The sequence below is a fragment of the Phodopus roborovskii genome, unplaced genomic scaffold (genome assembly GCF_943737965.1).
Source record: "Phodopus roborovskii unplaced genomic scaffold, PHOROB, whole genome shotgun sequence".
NCBI classification, from domain to species: domain Eukaryota; kingdom Metazoa; phylum Chordata; class Mammalia; order Rodentia; family Cricetidae; genus Phodopus; species Phodopus roborovskii.
The window spans coordinates 42,855,301-42,875,494 of NW_026126511.1; the positions used below are offsets into that span (position 1 = coordinate 42,855,301).

Sequence of the window (20,194 nt, forward strand, 5' to 3'; positions counted from 1 at the left end):
CCAAGCAAGTCATGTCATAACTGACATGAGGGGCCACCAAACTCAACAAGACTGCCTATGTTAAGCATGAGAATAAAGCTGAAAAGGTCCCAGGATAGAGCAGAACTATAGGTGCCAATGTTTAGTACAAGCAAGAAGCCATGGAACTTGAGTTGGAAGAACTCAAGAGAATCTAGTTTTGTGGAGCCAAGAGTTTCATGGAAGGAAAGGAGAGTCAACTGGATGATCAACAGAACCCAAGAAAATAGGGGTATGTTAACAGTGAGATAAAGAATAAACAAACTCTACCAAAGCGGGATGAATGACTGGGAAGACGAGGGGGCAGGAGAAGACACAGAAGTGAGAAGCCCATGCTATAACCTGTATCCTGTTGTCCTCAAGATGCCGCCCAGCTCCAGCTTAAGTTTTGTAACCAGCAATCTCTGAGCAGAAAGGGGATGGAATGGGGTTGGGGCAGGACGGGGGAGGGGAGGTGAGGGTGAGGGGACTGGGACATGTAAAACAAGCTTGTTTCAAATTTCAATAAAAATATCATTAAAAAAAAGAGAGAGCCCTTTACAATAGCCACAAACAACATAAAGTATCTTGGGGTAATACTTAGCAAACATGTGAACGACCTATATAATAATTTTCTGGCTTTAAAGAAAGAAATTAAAGAAGATACCAGAAAATGGAAAGATCTCCCATGCTCTTGGATAGGTAGGATAAACATGGTAAAAATGGCAATCTTGCCAAAAGTAATCTACAGATTCAATGCAATGCCCATTAAAATCCCACCACAATTCTTCATGGACCTTGAAAGGATAATCAACTTTATATGAAAAAAAAAAAAAAAAAAAAAAAGACCCACCAAAACAATCCTGTACAATAAAAGAACTTCAGGAGGCATCACCATCCCTGACTTTAAGCTCTACTACAGAGCTAGTCCTGAAAACAGCCTGGTATTGGAACAAAAATAGACAAGTAGACCAATAGAATCGAATTGAAAATCCTGATATTAACCCACACACCTACGAACACCTGATTTTTGACAAAACAGCTAAAAGTATACAATGCGGGGAGGACAGCATCTTCAACAAATGGTGCTGGCACAATCAGATGATGGTGTGTAGAAGACTGCAGATAGACCCATGTCTATCGCCATGCACAAAACTCAAGTCCAAATGGATCAAAGACCTCAATTATCAATCCAGCCACACTGAACCTCTTAGAAGAGAAAGTGAGAGGTACCCTTGAACAAATTGGTATAGGAGACCACTTCTTGAACATAACTCCAAGGGCACAGACACTGAGATCAACAATTAATAAATGGGACCTCCTCAAACTTAGAAGCTTCTGTAAGGCAAAGGACACAGTTGACAAGACCGAATGGCAGCCCACAGACTGGGAAAAGATTTTCACCAATCCTACATCTGAAAAAAGACTGATCTCCAAAATATACAAAGAACTCAAGAAACTAGTCAACAAAACACCAAATAACCCTATTAAAAATGGGGTACAGAACTGAAGAGAGAATTCGCAATAGAGGAAATCAAAAAGACTGAAAGACACTTAAGAAAGTGCTCAACATCCTTAGCTATCAGGGAAATGCAAATCAAAACAACTTTGAGATACCATCTTACTCCTGCCAGAATGGCTAAAATTAGAAACACCAAAGACAACTTATGCTGGAGAGGATGTGGAGAAAGGGGAACACTCCTCCACTGCTGGTGGGAGTGTAAGCTTGTACAGCCATTTTGGAGATCAGTATGGAGATTCCTCAGGAAAATGGGAATTAGTTTACCACAGGACCTAGCAATCCCCCTCTTAGGCATATACCCAAATGATCCACATCCCTGCAACAAAGACATGTGCTCAACCATGTTCATAGCAGCATTATTTGTAATAGCAAGAACCTGGAAGCAACCTAGATGCCCCTCAACTGAAGAATGAATAAAGAAAATGTGGCACATTTACCCAATGGACTACTATGCAGGAAAAAAAAAATGGACTCTTGAAATTTTCAGGCAAGTAGATGGAACTTGAAGAAACCATCCTAAATGAGGTAACCCAGTCACAAAAAGAGGAACATGGTATGTACTTGCTCATATATGGATTTTAGACCTAGAGCAAAGGGTCACCAGCCTATAATTCCCACCGCCAGAGGAACTAGGATATAATGTGGATTCTAAGAGATTCATTTAAGGTCCCTCCCAGAAGGGAGAAGTTCTCCAGAGCACATGGGGAGGGGCAGGGGCAGTGAGTGGAGAGGGAACTAGGAGAAAGAGGAGAAGAGAAGAAAGCATGTGGGACTAGGAATATTGAGTCAGGGGAGGAATAGAAGACAGAAAAGAGAGGGGAGAGAGAGGGAGAGAGAGAGAGAGAGAGAGAGAGAGAGAGAGAGAGAGAGAGAGAGAGAGAGAGAGAGAAACATATAAAAGGGAGCCATTATAGGATTGAAAAAAAAAACTGAACCTAAAGAAATGTCCACAGACCTACAAGACTGTCTCCAACTAACAATTTGAGCAACAGTGGAAAGGCTACCATAAATGTCCTTCCCTGATAATGAGATCAACAACTAACTTATCCACCATCATGGAGCCCTCATCCAGTACCTGTTGGAAACAGAAGCAAACACCTACAACTAAACACTGAGCTGAACTAGAATCCAGATGCAGAGAGGGAGGACAAGACCAGGCTGCAGAAACACATAGAGACAGCTGACCTGAACAAGGAGGAGCTAACGGGCCCCCAGACTGATAGCTGGGAAGCCAGCATGGGACTGACTCAGGCCCCCTGAACATGGGTCTCAGCCAGAAGGCCTGAGCAGTCTAAGGGACCTCAGACAGTGGAACCAGGATGTATCCCTGGTGCACAAAAGGACCTTGGGGACACATCCCCCATGGAGGGATACTCCCTTAACCTAGAGACAGGAGAGAAGTCCTAGTCCCTACTTCAAATGACTTGATAGATTTAGATGACCCCTCCTGGATGGCATCACCCTGCATGTGGAGTGGGGGTATGGGAGGGGAGGGTGGTCGGGGTGCATGAGAGGGGTGAGAGAGGGAAAGAGGGAGGGAGGGGGGAGGGAGGAAAGGAGAGGGAACTGGGATCAATATGTAAAATAAAAATAAAACTAAAAGAGAGAGAGAGTGGGCCCTCTTGCCTAGCAGTGGCTTGGGAGGTGGAGCTAACTAGGGATGAGCTACTGATTAACATAACAAGTGTGTAGAGGTAATATAAACCTCTTTGAGTTTCATTTGTCTAGTGTGCAAGATGGGGCCACAGTGTGCTCTCTCTCCTCTCTCTCTCTCTCTCCATACAGATAGTAGAAAGACAGACAGACAGATATCATCCGAGAAATAAAAAAATACCCGCTGGGATTTGAATGCAAGATGCATGTTCCCCCAAGGACCCATGTATTGAAAATTTGGTTAATCACCAGTTCCTGGGAGTGGCAGATTTGGATGCGGGGATTACTCAGAGGTCCCTTCATCATGGGCTATATACTCTTAGAAGGCAGCACTCATGGAATGGTGGTTCTAGAGAGAGGAAGAATCGTTATAAAAGCCTGAGTTTGGCCTCACCCTCTGCTCAGGCCCAAGACGTAACCATTTGTTCCTATATATCCCCCCCCCCATCAAAAAAGTATACTACTGTCCCCTCTCAAGCCTTGGGATTTGACCCTCCCAAATTCTGAGCTAAATGATTTTTTTTCCTTTGATAATCAGATACTTGTAGTGTTTTCTGATAATATTGCAAAGTCCATTACCAATGTCCCTCGGCATCTTCAATTCAGAATTCAAAAGCAACAAAGACCTGCTCAAAAGATTCCCAGCTAGAAAGTGCCTCTTCTCCTTTCTCCATTTCTGCAACATCCATCACACCTTGCCAATAGAAAATGCAGATCCATATGTCCCTGCCTTTATACACTATACCCAAAGAAAAAAGGCTCATCAGTCGCCACCTCCATGAGCAAGAGGCCATCTCCAGAGCTCCTCTTCTCCATACAGGAAATCTGACAGAGCTGGGCCTCAGACACCTTTCCATACCCAACCCCCAACCGTGAAGCTGCTAAGGGGTCTATAGAAAATGGTACCTTAATTTCCCCCCAAGAGATAACAGGACCAATTCCAACATTCCACTTCTCACACCCCTGTTGTCACTCAAAACCCAGAGAACTGGGAGGACTGGAATCCTCATCTCCCACTACTCTATATGTCCAGAGCACTGACCTCCCCAGACATGCCTAGCAAGTCCTAATCCAAGTCCAGTGACCAAAGCACAAAGCCACAGGCACTCTAGAGGAAGCAGACATTTTGAAAGCAGGCCAACCCACCAGAAGTCAACTTGATGAATGGAAAACTGCAGAGGAAGTCAACAAGAATCAATGTGAATGTTTTCAATATCATGTTATGTTCTGATAATTTTTTATCACAATTGAAATTTATTCTCAAATTTCTCAAAGGAAAGATCAGTCTGGATTTTGTGGCTCTGGAATTTTAAGTTTTTCCCCCAATGCAAAGCAACTTTTTAAGTCGTATTTGTGGTCTCTATCTCTTTGGAATACACTTCTGGGACATGGGGTTTTCATATATACAACAGAAGCATATCAGTCTTAGTTCTGTGTTTACGAAAACTAAAATTGAGGTATTTTATATTGGTAGGATTGACCTTTGATCTTTTTTTTTTTTTTTAACTTATGATGAATGGCTGCTGACATGAGGCTCCAATCTGTAAACTAAAACTTTGTTTACTGATTATGAAATAGAATTTTCTCACCACAGGAAATATGCATCAACTTACAACCCTCAGCTTCTAAAATAAACTGAATACATCTTAAAATACAGCTACCAAGCACATTTGCAAAAAGCTCAAAAGCCATGGAAACCATTCAACACAAATCTCTAAAAAAAAAAAAAATTTAAATGATTCAAAGCATTAAGTATAGATAAATAAAAACATTTAACAAAACAAGTTACCATAATATGCTAATTATGGAAGAGGAGGCCACTGGCCAGCTGGTGAATGGCTGACCTCTAAATCCAAGGTGGGAAGGGAGGTCTCCTTTTCTCTTTTCAACATTTCTATGCCATTTGTCCTCTTGTGAAGGTCATTTCACCAATCTACTACCCCACGCCTCAATAGGGCTGCCGCCTATCAAATCCCCCATTCCTTTTAGGAGTGATTCCTTATTTGGTTTATCATCTCTTCCCATGCTGTCCTTAATTCTTCCACTCAACAGAAATGGTCTTTACGACAAGGGTTATCTCCCTGCCCCCATGACCCTTTCCCACTCTTCTACTGCCCATTGCCATAGCCATGCCCCCAGCCTTGCTTTCACTGGTATCTGTACCAGCATCCCAATCTTGGACCGCTTCTTCCCATCTCCCCTGCTTCCTCTCAGGACTTCCTACTCTCAGCAAAATCTGTCACCCTCCCGGAGACTTGATCATTGCTCTGACCACCCCTCCACCAGCCCACCCATCCTCAAACATCACTTTCACAGGTTTAACTTCCTGGTCTCCAGGCAAACATATCACCTCATCAGTCCCTCTTCCAACACACTAATCTCCAAGGAAGCAAATCCTACTTCCATCTCCATGCTGGCCCAGCAGCTGAGTGTCACTCAGAAGCACACCTTCCGAAATGACTGGTTTCACTTTAAATGTCTGTACTCATGTCTCAAATGTTCTATAAAAGCTACTTCACAGCTTCTGACCCCTTCTCCCTGGTCTGTTTCTTCTTTCTTTGTTCTGATCTGACAACATTGTATTTTAGTATGTTCAGGAAGCTACACACACACACACACACACACACACACACACACACACACACACAGATCAGGTGGCTTATAAGTATTAGAATTCCCCTCAAGAGGCTGGGAAATCCAAGATGTCTAGCAAGCGATCACTTTCAGATCAAGTCAGATAAAAGACAATCATGTTTCCCAATGTCATTGTTTGTCCAAGGGGTATTACCTAGTTTCCTCAGGAATCCAATGACCTCTTCTGGCCTCCACAAGTGCCTTCACACACATGGTGCACATAAACTCATGCAAACATACACACACACACACTCATAAAAATAATAAACTGAAGCCCTCTTAATACCATCACCTTCAGAATTAAGACTTCAACACATGAACTGGGTGTGAGACTGGGGCACACACATCCAGAGCACAGAACTTTGCCTCCTATTTTGTAAGGAAACAAAAGAGCTGAACAGAAATCCCCTCACCTTCCTTCCCCGGCAACGCACAGCCTGTCTACCTCACCTGCAACCCAGCTCTGCCTTCTGTTACTATGGAGGCAGAAGCATCCCTGCCAAAGGCCACCTGGCTTCCTGTGCTTGTGTGCGCCATGTGGGTCTCACCCTTCTCACTGCTCAAGGGCATCCCTCTTGCCCCCTCCACTCTCCTTTTGTGTCCTCCAAGTTCTCCCTGTCATGTTCCATCCAGGACAGTGAACAGACACACAGCCATTCCTACCTGAATCCAAACAGAACAAAACCTCCCTTTGGCCCACCAGTACTCTTCACCTGTCCAGCTCCGTAATGAAGCCTGAGAAGGTGATGTCCCCAAATCTATCTACCACCTCCCCCTCCCTAAGGGTTCAGTAGGAGACTGGGTAGCTCCATGTGGACAAGTGATGTAGGCAGCTGTGTCTCCGAGCTGCTCTTGCTTGACTATGGCTATACCTGGCTGGCACCCTTCACTTTCTTTCTCCAACAGCTAGTACCCACCCAGGCTCTCACTCCCTGCTGGTCCTCCTCCTCTTCTGTAGCTCTCATCTTAGCCCTCTGCTTCTTAGAACCTAGTCCCTCTCTCTCTCCCATGCTATAAACTTCTGTTTCCACAGCTTCAAATGTCATCTATACACTATATCACTCTATAGATCGCTCCTGACTTTGGCATTTCTTGTGAAGGTCTGCCTGTCATCTCAATCCTAACATAGATGGAACTGAGATTTTTATCTCTGCCTATCCCACCCCAGTCTGTCCTTTCCCTCACCTCTACCATCGTAATAAATGACAGCATCACTGTTATACAAGCCAAAAATGTGACTGAGCCACAGTTCTAGTTCTGGCCACCTACACAATCTATCCCAAGTCCATCCATTAGCTCCATTCTCCTCTGACTATCTATGCCTTACCTTGACTTCAGTGGTAACATCTTAACTGGGGCCGCTCTTGCCCATGCTCCTGCCTTCTCCTCACCATCCATTCTCCCTAGAATAAGAGTAGCTTTCAAAGGCATGTGTGGTACGGTGCTGCTCAGTCATCTAAAATCTTCCCAATGCTTTCCCATCACTTCTCAACTAAAAGTCCAACCCCTTGATACTTGATTTGCATCATTTAGACATCACTCCACCTACCTCAGCATTCCTCTTGCTTAACACCACCCTCCGTCTCACTCAGGGGTGTAGCCTTTTGCATGCCCTGCCTCCACATATGGGTTCCCCACTGGGGTCTTCCCCTATCTGTTTCAAACTGGTCATTCTCCTGATCTCCCTCATGCTAGCTTCTTCCTCTGAGTCATAACTGGCTGTTCATGATCACTTCACTCAACATCTTATTTTAGTGTTGGCCTCGAGATTGTCACAATTATATGTGTTTCCTGTCAATTTGTTTCCTGGCCTGATTCTGGTTCCCCTCCCCCCCCCCCCCATCTGTAACACCTCAGCTCCAAAAGAACAGGAAGTCTTTGGTTCAAGTTATTTGTGTACCCTTTAAATCCAGACAAGGGCATGGAACACCAGGGTTTCCTGGGAATTTCTGAGAACAAATATCTCTTAGGAGAGGGCTCGAGGAAATAGCCTCTAGGTGAGGATGTGCCAATCTAGTACTTTTTGTAAGCCAGACCAAAATGCCTTCCTATTTTCTAAAGGTTTTCAGTCTTCTTCCCTAAACCATGTTCTCACAACTTTCCATAAAAACAAAAAACGGTCAAGAAAGTCAAGGCTGCTGCTCTCCAAGGGGCAGCAGTTCAGAATCTGCTCTGTCCTGGGAGAACCATATCTCCGACCTCTACCTTTCTATCTCCCTGACTCTGCTCCCTTCCTCTCCTTCTCTTCCTATCTGCAGGCAGAAAGTTGCTGCCCCAAATTTACAGCCACTCCTACACACACACTATACACATACTGACATGTCATGTTAAACACACCCAAAACCCCATACACATCACCACACAAACACATTAAACACAACTACACTAGCCAGGTAAAACCACACAAATGACCTAATACATTAACTCAAAATTATACAAATACACATAATATTCTATACACTTAATACCACGCAGCCTACACTTCACACACACACTAACACACATTACACAAATGCCCCCTCATTAAACATATACAAAAGCCACCCCATGTACCACAGGCACTAACTTACACAGTTAATAAACACACACATAAAATATCCCATAAACACCTATCACCACACATCCATATTACCACGCATATATATATAATAAACACACATACAATCCACCCCATAAACACATTAACACCACACACTCATACATACTCACATATAACTACACAAATTTACATACACATACCTGATAGGTACATGCCACTCACATATCCTGACACACATCTATCTATATACATACATGAAGGCTAACACATGCAGAAACCACCATACAAGCACACTCACATATACACACAGCATTTATCAATACACACTGGCCCACACACACTACCTCATGCATGTATACATACACACACACACACATATATACACATATAGGCCACACATACTTATACTACCCTTGTTCTCACTCTACTCTGGGTCCCACATTGGCCTCCCACCTTGCTGTGGTCCTTTCTCTGTACTCTCCACAGGCATAGGATCATAAGGATAGATGATGGATGGATGGATGGATGGATGGATGGATGGATGGATGGATGGATGGATATGCTAGAAAGGAGAGTATCCAGTATGGGACCTCACATCATTCATGCCTGCTTTCCATAAACTACAATAGGTTCAATTAATGGCCAAAGCAGGAACCAACTGTGGAATGCTGAATTCCAAGGGAGTCAGCTCAGGGGCTGATTACAGCACAAAGTGTCCAGCCAAGAGCCACCTCACAGGCCAGCTACCAGCAAGCCCAGCATGCAAAGAAGCAAGGGCAACATGATAAAGGGCATCAAACGAAAAATGCCCTCACCCTGTTCTAGTCACAGCACCTGAAGTTCTACCACTGAAAAGCATTTCTTTAGGTTACATTTCTTCTCTGATAGTTCCTTTTTCCCAGAAATGTCTTCCTTGAACACAAAGGCAATCAGAGATGAAGTCACCAACACCCTGATCATACCTCAGTGCCAGTAAATCCCTCCACCCACTGACAGGAGCCTAAGTCCCTCCCCCACCTTCCTCTCCCCCGAGCATTTATAGGGAAGGAAAGAGGTGCACAGATCTCTACAGCTCCAGTACTTCTAGATGGGGATGCTGGTCCCCTCTGCTGGTCCCAGCCACCCAACAGCATGGCCACAGCCATGAGCCATGAGGCCCCACCAAGCTAACCAGCGTTCCCCCCTCCCACCTCCCCTTTCCTGGCTGGCAGCGTTCTCTGTGAAGGGGGGCAGGAGGTCTGAAAGGGGTTACAGAGCTACAGCGAAAGTCCAATTTTCGTTGACACTCAGAGTCTCTGACAGCTGTTAGAAGAAGAATGTGATTTTAAAATTTAAATAACACACTTCTGCATTTGGCTCAGGGAGACAACCTGAGGATAAGCAGTTTATCGCCTGAGCCACCATGAAGGGGTTGGGGAGGGACTATGCTCCTCCAGCTCCTCCAGCCCACCTACCTGCTTACATCCTCCATTCTGTGGCTGTCTCACAGGAGTCTCTAGATCATATAGCCTGGATTCTGGAAAATAAAGCTGAACCTCCCATTATTCTGCCTGCACACCCCAAGCTGTAAGGCCCATACCTTCCCCAGTGGACTAGGAAACTAGAATAGGCCAGAACAATGGGGGCTTCCCTAGGCATACAGCAGAGATAAACTGGATCCAACCTTCCCTCTAGAGTCACTGGGATGCTCTTCAAGGTGTACTGACTCTGAAGTCTAGGGACAAACCCCCCCCCAGCCCCCAGGACAACCCGGCTCACCTCCCTCAGGCTGAGCCTTCATGAAGTAGCTGCTTCATGACGAAGCACCTACTTCAAGTTCTGTTATGTCACAAGGGTCAGTGTTCAGTGTTCCGTGAGCTCACTAGGCTCAGAACACTTGGGGGTCCTCTCATCACATGCTTATCCAAGCTTCTCAGCCATGCTGCTGTCAAAAATGTCAGAGCTAGAGAGCTAGACCAGTCAGTTAAAGCCTTACTATGCAATCATGAGGACTTGATTTCAAGCCACAGGGAAGTTGTGAAAAATCCAGGAATGGTGGTGCACACTTGTAATCCCAGTGCAATCAGAGGCAAAGACAGGAAGATCCCTGGGCTCACAGCCTAACTCTTAGCAAGCTCCAGGACAATGAGAGACCCTATCTCAAAAGCAAGGTCACTCTATCTATAGAACAACACCTGAGGTTGACCATTGGCCTCTATACATAGGTATACACGAGTGCATGTACACATGAGCATCACACACACACACACACACACACACACACACATGCACACACAAATACAAAGAAAGAAGAATTGTCATTCCCATGTTCCCCTGCATCGCCTCCCAAGACTTTTCTGATATTCCCCGGGCACTGCTGATTTCTGCCCCCCTGTCTGAACCATGTGGACAATAAACCATCTATTGTAGTACCTCAGCTGAGTGTCTGTGTGTCCCCCTTACAATGAGGGCACAGGTCTCGTCTTGTACAGCAGGGGACTTAATGTGTCTCCAGCATACACTCCATATGGACTGAATAAAATGATATTCATTTCATGGCCCACCTCAACCCCACCTTCTCTGTGGACATTTATTATGCCCCACAAAATATACCTCATCTCTGTACCTCACAATAAGATACAGCACACGTGGAACATCTCACCGTTGCTTGGAAACCTCAGGCAGGCCTTTACCTGGGCAGGCCTAACACTTTTACTAAGTCATTCTTTCCCTCTAGTCCCAGACAGTGACCCCAGTGCTCACCATCTAGGATGCTCCTGAGTGCCACATGAGGAGCTGTCCTTATGTCATCACCAGACACAGGTCAGCTGACCTACTCTATCTACAGATAAGAAAAATGAATTTCAGGAGAGTCAAATGTCCCACAGTTCACACAGCAAATAGATCATGGCCAGATTCAATTCTAAAACTACCCGACCTCCAAGTCCACATCAGCTCTCACTCTGGGGCTCTCAGGGGATGTGTAATAGGTGTAGAGCATGGAGGTAGGTCCCCAAAAGGTATGGAGAAGAATGTATATACAGGACAACAAAATATGTACACCACAATTACACTCATGCCAAAATATGAGCACCATGAAACCGAGAGCAGAGTGGGGACCCTATCAGAAGCCATCTGCAAGGCTTCTTGGACATGAGTTCTCTCCTATAATGCAACTGCAAAAATAGAGATTACTGGAGTCACCAGCAAGAATGCTCCTACCCCTCCCTATAAACCTTCTAAGCTAGATGGCCACTTCAAGAAGACACAGTCAGTCTTCTACCCTCAAGTGTCAAAAAGCCCCTCAGCTCAGGTCTCTTACCAGCCACCATATGTCCCACCCAATCACCCGAAGACCAGCATTGTGTAAGACTTTGACTGAGCCTTCAGGGTGCCACTGTCCCCTAAAATAATCACCCAGTCCCCACAAGCTCTATTCGGCTGTTAGAAGTAATGTCAAACAAACAAGAGGTTCACAACCATCTCTCAAATGCTATCTAGGCCGACCCTGCCACCATCTACCATCTGACCTTGGAAAAGTTTCTAAATAGCTAACATATTTCCAGGCAAAGTGCTTGCCTACGTTATCTCATTTGGTCATTGCAGAAATCCTAGAAGACGGGTGTTTCTCCTGGACCATGTACATTCCTAAGGACATGCTAGGCAGAGCTTAAAGTAGAACTTAAACCCTAGTCTACGTCTGTCCCTTCTCCCTGAACATCAATTTTCTTTACTCTTGGGTATTTAGGCTCCCTTCCAGCTACAAAAAGAAAAAGAAAAAAAGGAGGGGTTGATTTACCTATACTCTTCAAACATGTATCTCAAGCAATACTTGTATGGGATGTAGACACCCTGGAGACTCCCTCAGGGATCTCAACCAGAATGCAGAGGCAGAGCCTAACGACATAGTACCATCTACCCATCATTTCTCTGTGTCCCTTAGGCATGGCCCCACAGCTGTCAGAGACACCCTTTGCTTACTCAAACCAGTCCTTGCTCACTGATGTCCAGCCAAGTCCTTCACTCTCCATTAGGCCCACACTTCTGCTAGCTCCAGGTCATCGTTCTACAACCTTTTTCAGAGAAACTTTGCCTAAAAGCTCTCGCTTTGTTATTTACCTTTTTCTACCCTCACCTGCCTCCCCAGCTGCATTTAGAGGGACATGAGACTGTCACTCAATTTCAGCAACTTGGCCTCTGCATCCTGTCTAGAGAAACTCTTACCTCCATTGCCCAGATCTACCTGAGAGAAGAGAATCAACCAGCATGCCCAATCTGGTCTCCACGTGTGGACATTGCATTACCTGACCCATTTTCCCTAAAGTCTCTTCACCACCCCTGAAGGTATACAACATGACATATGCCCAGTTTCAGATGTAGTCACCCCAGTGCAAAGAGGCCATGGTCAGCTCCGAAACAAACAGCCCATTGTGATCTGCATGTTCAAAGTCCTCCCAAAGCCCAGTCTCCAGTTGGTGATGATGCTTGGGCCTTCAGAAGATGGGCTCTAGAGGGAGGAAGTTAGGCCATAGAGCATACCCATGGAGTGGGCATCAGGACTGTGACCCCTCCCCCTCTTTTGGATTTCCAACTACCATCGGGTGAACAGTTCCCCTCCTCCACACTTTTCGCCATGGTGAACTACTGTTTCCCACGGGTCCAAAGCAATGTGGCCAGGCAACCATGGATGGAAACCATGACCCCAAATTAACTTTTTCTCCTTCTGTTTATCTTGGGTATTTTATCCCAATGATAGAAAGCTGATAAGCATATTCAGCAGCCAAGACTGAATTTACTCCCAGGACTGTTAGGCCATGCTCTTCCCCTATACCAGGTACCTCTTCAAATGCTCCAGTTTCTTTTTTCAAGGACAGTTTGAATTCAATAAAAACAAGACAAGGCCAACTCCTCCTTGAAAGTTACTTCTTATGTTAAAGTAAAGTCTTCTAACATCGCTATTGGATCAGTCATAGCCACACTGCCCCTGCCTGGCCTTGGCCTGGGACTGGCAGATCCACCATTGAACCCAAGACCTGCCAAGTAAGACTATGAAGGATGGAGGGGAAGGATGCGGCTGTGCCTTCCCCGGGGCATCTGGCAGGCAGAGGGTGTTGTAAAAATTTTGGCAGCCTTTCTTGACAACTGAATCCCAGAAGGACTTTCCAAGAACCCCAGTGGAGATGAAGAGTTCGTGCTCCAGGGTCCTAATAACAAACAGCCTCAACCTCAGAGAGAAAATGGTAAAAGATAAAGGCAAGCAGACCCCTGAGATACAACAGCCTCCTCCTTTCCACAGGGACCCCAGCTAGTGGTAATAAACTACAAGGAGGCCACTCAGACCTGGCACTCCCCAACACAGACTTCACAGAAAAATAGTAAAGGGACTGCACACAGCCAAGCAAAGACACACGGAAGTGGCAAGCCCACTTACTATCAACTACATGTCATCCTCTGGGACAGCACCCACAAGACCCGACAGAATCTCAGGTCACCCTGCCCAAAAACTCACCAGCCCATGGAGAGCCAGGCAGCCTGCGGTCCAAGCTCATTTGCACTACCTACTGATGCTACCGCTTCCTATGCACATTTGTGGGACAAAAGTCTGAGGAGCTCAAACTCTTGCCTTCATAGAAGAAGATGGAGAAGAAAAAGGAGGAGAAGGAGGAGGAGGAGAAGGAGGAGAAGAAGGAGGAAGAGGAGGAAGAGAAGAAGAAGAAGGATACCCAAAGCCCCATGGTGAATTTGGTATACACAACACACAGGAGTCTGGCCTCCTGATTCTGGTTCCCACCTTCTTTCTGCTGACTCCCCACAATGGCTTCCTTGGTTTCTTAGGGCAAGGCCCAAGCCAGAGCTTCCCCTCCTTAGCTGCCCCTCCAGACAGTGTTGCTCCCTGACCCAATTTCAGAGCTGCTCTGGGTGAAACATTTTAGCAGACAACTGTTATGCAGTAGACACAAAACTTTGTGGGACAAGGGTGTTGACAAGACAAATGAGGCGATCACTGCATAAGCAGCTTACAGTCAGGATCGTGTTACCTGCTACTCAGTGATAACTGGACCAGGCATGGCTCTGGAACCCTGCGTTCCAGTCCACTACCCACCATGTCCCACCAACGGGGCCACTCAAAGGAAAACAGATTTATTCTGGCTTATGGTTTGACCTGTCCATCATGGCATGACATGTATGGTGACTAGAGTCATTTAGTTATGAAAATTTAAGCTTGGAGTAACAGGTTTCACATAGCACAGGTCAGGAGTCTGGGGGCTGGGACTAGAAGCAGAGCTAGATGATAAGCAGGCCAATCCAGAATGACTTCCTCCCCTAGCCATGCTATCCACAAGGCTCTGCAACCAGGCTTCAAACACATTAGCCTACAGAGAACACATCGCACCCAAACTATAATGGAGGACCTTAGCATCCGATGCCTGGCCCTTAAAGAGGGCAGTCATCTGGAAGACAGTTTCAGAGCTATATCTGGCCCAAGTTATCAGGGCCAGCAGGCAGCAGCAGGTAGCAGATACTGGCTCTGTAAGCTGCACATCCAGTGATCTCATTTGTCTTGTCAACACACTTGTCCCACAGAGTATCTCAGTGTCTATTACATAAAGATTTCCTGCTAGGAAGACACTCAAGGATTGAATCCAGGAAGCAACAGGAGCAGGTGTTAAGGTGAGGATCTTGGACCTCTAGCATTCACAGAGCAGACCCAAAATGCACCTGTCTACACTGCAGCCATCAGCTGGCATCTGATCAATGTGTAGCAGTTACATTGGGTGCATTTAGATCTCCAATATGTTCCCACCACAGCAGACTATGCCAACAATGTCATCATCCTACATGTGAGCCTCAGAGTATAATCTATACAGGATTTATACTCTGATCAGAAACTGTGAAAGTCAGAACATCAGTTGGAAGGGGAATTAGTCAATCATGCAACCCAGCCGCATAGAATGGCCAAATTGTATAAGATAGTTATCACCATACCTACAGGCAGAGACAGAAGGAATCTTGATCTAAACACAAAGCTACTGATGGGTGGGACCCTACTGATGGGTGGGAAGCCTACAGTAGTGACAGCCAAAGGCAGAGTGATGTAACTGGCCTGCTTTGAGACCTCCATCTATCTACTTCCACCATCCCCAATCACTACCACAACCCAAGACCATGTCCAGATGACCAATCTCTGGCTACTACAGTTTGAGTACTTCATGTTTTTCATTGTGTTAAGATGGGAATCTTATTCTGTTAGCCTAGTATGCCCTTAAAGTTACTATGTTGACCAGGCTGGCCTCAAACCAACAATTCTGCTTCTGTCTCCTGAGTGTTATGATTAAAGGTGTGTGCACTATGCCTAGCTCTATAGTTTTAACCTTATATGGCCCCAAATGCTTATATACAAAGGGCTTGGTACCCGGGTTAGCACTATGACAGGGAGCAGAAACTTTAAGAGGTGAGACCTAGTAGGAGGTCTTCAGATCATAGAGAGTGTGCCCTCAAAGTGACTGCAGAATCCTGATCTCTGCCTCTTCTTCTATTTCATTTCTCAGACATGAAATGAACAGCTTAGCTCCATGTCACAGCCATCACAACCTACTGCCATGGGTGCCCAGCAGCAAGTGAACCAGTCATGAACTAAAACCTCAGATCCTGTGAGCCAGTGAGCCTTTCCTCTGTAAGCTGGTGACACCAAGTATTTTGTATAGAAATAGAATACAACCAACACACTGGCTGATGTCTCCCTTCTTATGAGAGTTCAGGGTCTCTCCCACCAGGGACACATACTCCATCCCTCCTTGGGATCATCTAAAGAGGGCATCTTCAGATAGAAACAAAGATATCATGTCAAAGTGGTAATTTGGTCTTTGGGTGCATGAAAATAAACATACATTCCAAACAGCTGATAGCCATCCAAAGCCATCCAACCCTGTAACACAAACTTTATTTCTACATATTTAATTTCTCTATCTGAAGGAACTGTTCTTCCCTCCTTAGAGGTATAATAACAAAAGATAATTGAGAAACAATGGAAATTGAATTAAAGACTCTGATATTAACCTACACACCTATGAACAGCTGCTTTTTAGCAAAGAAGCTAAAATTTTATACCATGGGGGAGGGGAAGTATCTTCAACAAATGGTACCGGTATAACTGGCTGTTGACATGTAGAAGAATACAAATAGATTCCTATCTATTGCCAAGCACAAAACTCAAGTCCAAATGAATTAAAGACCCCAATATAAATCCATCCACGCTGATCCTTATAGAAGAGAAGGTGGGAAATAACCTTGAATGCATAGGTACAAAAGGTATAAATGGAACACCAGTAGCACAGACACTGAGAGCAACAATTAATAAATGAGACCTCCTGAAACTGAGAAGCTTCTGTAAAGCAAAGAACATGGTCACCAAGACAAAATGGCTCCCTACAGAGTGGGAAAGATCTTCACCAACCCCACATCTGACAGAGGGCTGATCTCCAAAATATACAAAGAACTCAAGAAACTAGACACCAAAATACCAAATAATCTAATGTAAAATTGGGTTACAGATCTAAACAGAGAATTCTCAACAGAACAATCTCAAATGAAGGAAAGATACTTAAGAAAATGTTCATCATCCTTAGTCATCAGGGGGATGCAAATCAAAACTACTTTGAGATTCCATCTTACACTGATCAGAAGGGCTAAGATCAAAAACACCAATGACAGCTTATGTTGGAGAGGATGTGGAGTAAAGAAAACATTCCTCCATTGCTGGTGGGAGTGCAAACTTGTACAGCCACTTTGGAAGTCAGTATTGTGGTTTCTCAGAAAATTAGGACTCAACATACCTTAGGACCCTGCAATACTATTTTTGGTTGTATACCCAAAGGAGGCATACCCACAAGGACATTTGAATAACTATGCTCATAGCAACATTATTCATAATAGCCAGTACTTGGTAGCCCTTCCTTCTAATATTTTTAATATATATGTGTGTGTGCGTGGACATTCATGCATGTGCAAGTGTGTGCATGTGTATTCATGTATGTACTGGCATGTGTGCATATGGAAGCCAGGTATCCCATCCACCTTCTTAGGGATGGAGTCTCTTGCTGGCCTGGAGCTCATTAATCAGACTGGGAAGGCAGATCAGCAAGCCCCGGGGACCCTTCTGCCTCCCCTTCTCCAGCTCTAGGATTACAAGTTTACACCACCATGCTAAGCATTTTTACATGGGTGCTGGGCATCAAACACAGTCTCCATGCTTGCAAAGCATGTGCTTGATGGCTACATCACTCCTCTGCCCTCATTTCCTTCTCAACATATACCAAACAGGCAAAGCAAGAACCCAGTGTGGTCTTTCTCATTCCTCAAGGAATCACCCAGAAGAAGGCGATTCTTACCTCAGATGCCTCTCTGCTGGCTCAAGCGGTGGAAAGAAAACCTAGAGCAGACGAGACAGTGCTCACACTAATACAGCTGAGTGCCACTTATCTGAACTGCTAAGGACCAGACATACTCAGTATTTCAGATGGTCACCAGTTTGGGGATATTTGCATATTCATAATGAGATGTCATAGAGATGGGACCCAAACATAAAACACAAGTATCATGCAATACTTGATACACACAGCCTGAAGAGAATCTTACATGATACTTTTCAGTGTGCCTGATTTTTTCACTTTGCCCTTTCACATAAAGTCAGTTGTAGACTTTGCCCCTGCAGCATCCTCTCAGTACTAAACATATTTAAAATTTTAGAGCAATGTTGGATTTGGATATTTAGGATGAAAGAGCCTAAATCTATGCCAACGAACATGCCCAGTATTTCCAGAACACACACAAGAATCCTTTGGCATGCCATGTGCTTTACAATGCAGTGACTCACTACAAACCCAAGCAGACAGGGGCTTCCTCACTCCCAAGTGAGGAACCCGAGGCATAAAAAGGTTGGTAAGCAACTTGACCAAGGAAAGTGCCAAACAGAAGAGTCAGAGAAGTAGAAAGAGAAACAGGGACGAGATGGGTGACAAAACATCAGAGTGGCACAGGTTTCAGATTCAAGATCTATCCACGACCAGCGAGGAGCCAGGCAAACACTTAACTCCAGGCACTATTGAAGGAGGGAGGCCAGGAAGCTTCCTAAAAGCCAGGAACCAAGGCTCATAAAGCAGGGAGCAGGCAGGCAAAGAGTGGAGTCAGAAGACCAGGAAAGGCACCTGAGTCTGAGAAATGAATGGGCCACGCCACAGGGATGAGAGGAAAACACGGGACAAGCACCAGCGAGGGTCACTTACCTGAGAAGATTGAAGCAAGCCTGAAGATGTCGGAGAGGCGGGAGGTCACAGGCTCATAGGGGGAAGCTTCGTAGAACTCCCCACCTGGAAGAGATAGGGGGCATGAGACACAGGCTCCTTCTCCAGTAAAACACTCCCATTAGACAGTAACCATGCCTAAGAAAGTTCCACTAACACACCCGGGCCATGTAGGATGTGGGAGAGGCCAGCCCTCGCCAAGGTGGAAAACACTATGCAGAAAAGTTCGGGGCTAAAGTTCATTGCCATTGCAGAGAGACAAGTTATTTTCACCATTAGAGCAAACCCAGAATCTGGAGACAGAGGTCCTACTAAAATATATAGTCCAGCTTCCTTGTTCCACAAGGTAAGGCTCCTGGGTAGCCCAGCAATGTGACAGACCCAGGGCTCAAGTGGTCTCCTAGAGATCCACACTCAGAACTCCCCCTTCCCCTCACCAGAAAGAGTCTTGCTAGGGAGTTTAAAAGTCACTAGGTGAAAGGTCTGATCCCATGTGCCTACTTCCCTGGCCTCTAACAGACTCTCTTCTAACTTCTCCACTACCTGTTACCTCATGTGCCTCCTCAGAGCTTCAGAAGACATCAGAGACTTGTAGTAGAAAAGCAAGTGAATGGCAGAAAATAAATGGCCCGGGGTTGCCCAGGAGACTCCCACGGCATTATCAAGAATCCCATACCCTCTGCAGACACCTTGCAAGAAAGGAGCTATCCCCAGGAGAGCTGACCAGTGAGGAGAAATCAATGCAAACTCACTCAGCCTGAGTGTGTGGTGATGGGGAGGGGCAGACAGGGGGCGACCCACAGCCTCTTTCATTGATTTCCTATCCAGCATGGCCTGGCACCACAGGCAGCACCTTTGCCTACAGAGAGCCTGGGTGAGCAGATTCTATGAAGGATGTCCCGAGAAAAGGGAGCAGAGACTGCCCCTGTAAGAGGTTCCTTCATCTGGCCCAAGAAACCACAGAGAACCAGGACTGGAGATCCAGCTAGCCCTGGAATGGTTTATAACCCTGAGTGCATTCTTCCCTAGAGAAGGTACCTGCAACCTTGGGCAAGAATACCCAAAGGACAGGATGGAAGTTTGCTCCCTCCTGTTGAGGACTTCTAGCTGCATTTTAACTCATAGGCAATGCAGTGTGCCAGGCAACACCCAGCACACACAGTGTATGCCCCACTAGAATCTGCTCACAGCTTCATCCATTGCCTCTCATGGCCTAAGTGCCATCCATTGCACCCACTGAGACTTAACTTACTCTTCCTGGGAGATTCCTGGGGGTGGGGACCCCAGGCGCTGCCACATATTAAAGCCAAACAATGTAAGAGCTTAAGAATTGCTGTTAGGATATAATAATAATAATAATAATAATAATAATAATAATAATAATAATAATAAAGTTGTACTGCATAGTCTGCATGCCCACAGCCCCAAGCATACTGCAGACTATTGCTGTTAAATAAGAATCCGGATAAACAAATAGGCCGAATAGATGTTTATTCAGGGAGAAATAACTTACAACCTAGACAGATACTCTCCTGTCCGAGTCCCGCGAGCAAGAGAGCTTTTCCCAGC

General features: G+C 45.4%; 1 protein-coding gene across 2 annotated transcripts in view; it reads right to left on the bottom strand.

The window, feature by feature from the left end:
* Gfra2 (GDNF family receptor alpha 2) overlaps positions 1-20,194 on the bottom strand; it is an 87,797-nt gene that overhangs the window by 57,894 nt on the left and 9,709 nt on the right. For both annotated transcript variants that reach the window (XM_051195406.1, XM_051195405.1), the window contains one exon: positions 18,608-18,691. In XM_051195406.1, the coding sequence (XP_051051363.1) occupies positions 18,608-18,691 (84 nt within the window). The remainder of the gene's footprint in view (positions 1-18,607; positions 18,692-20,194) is intronic.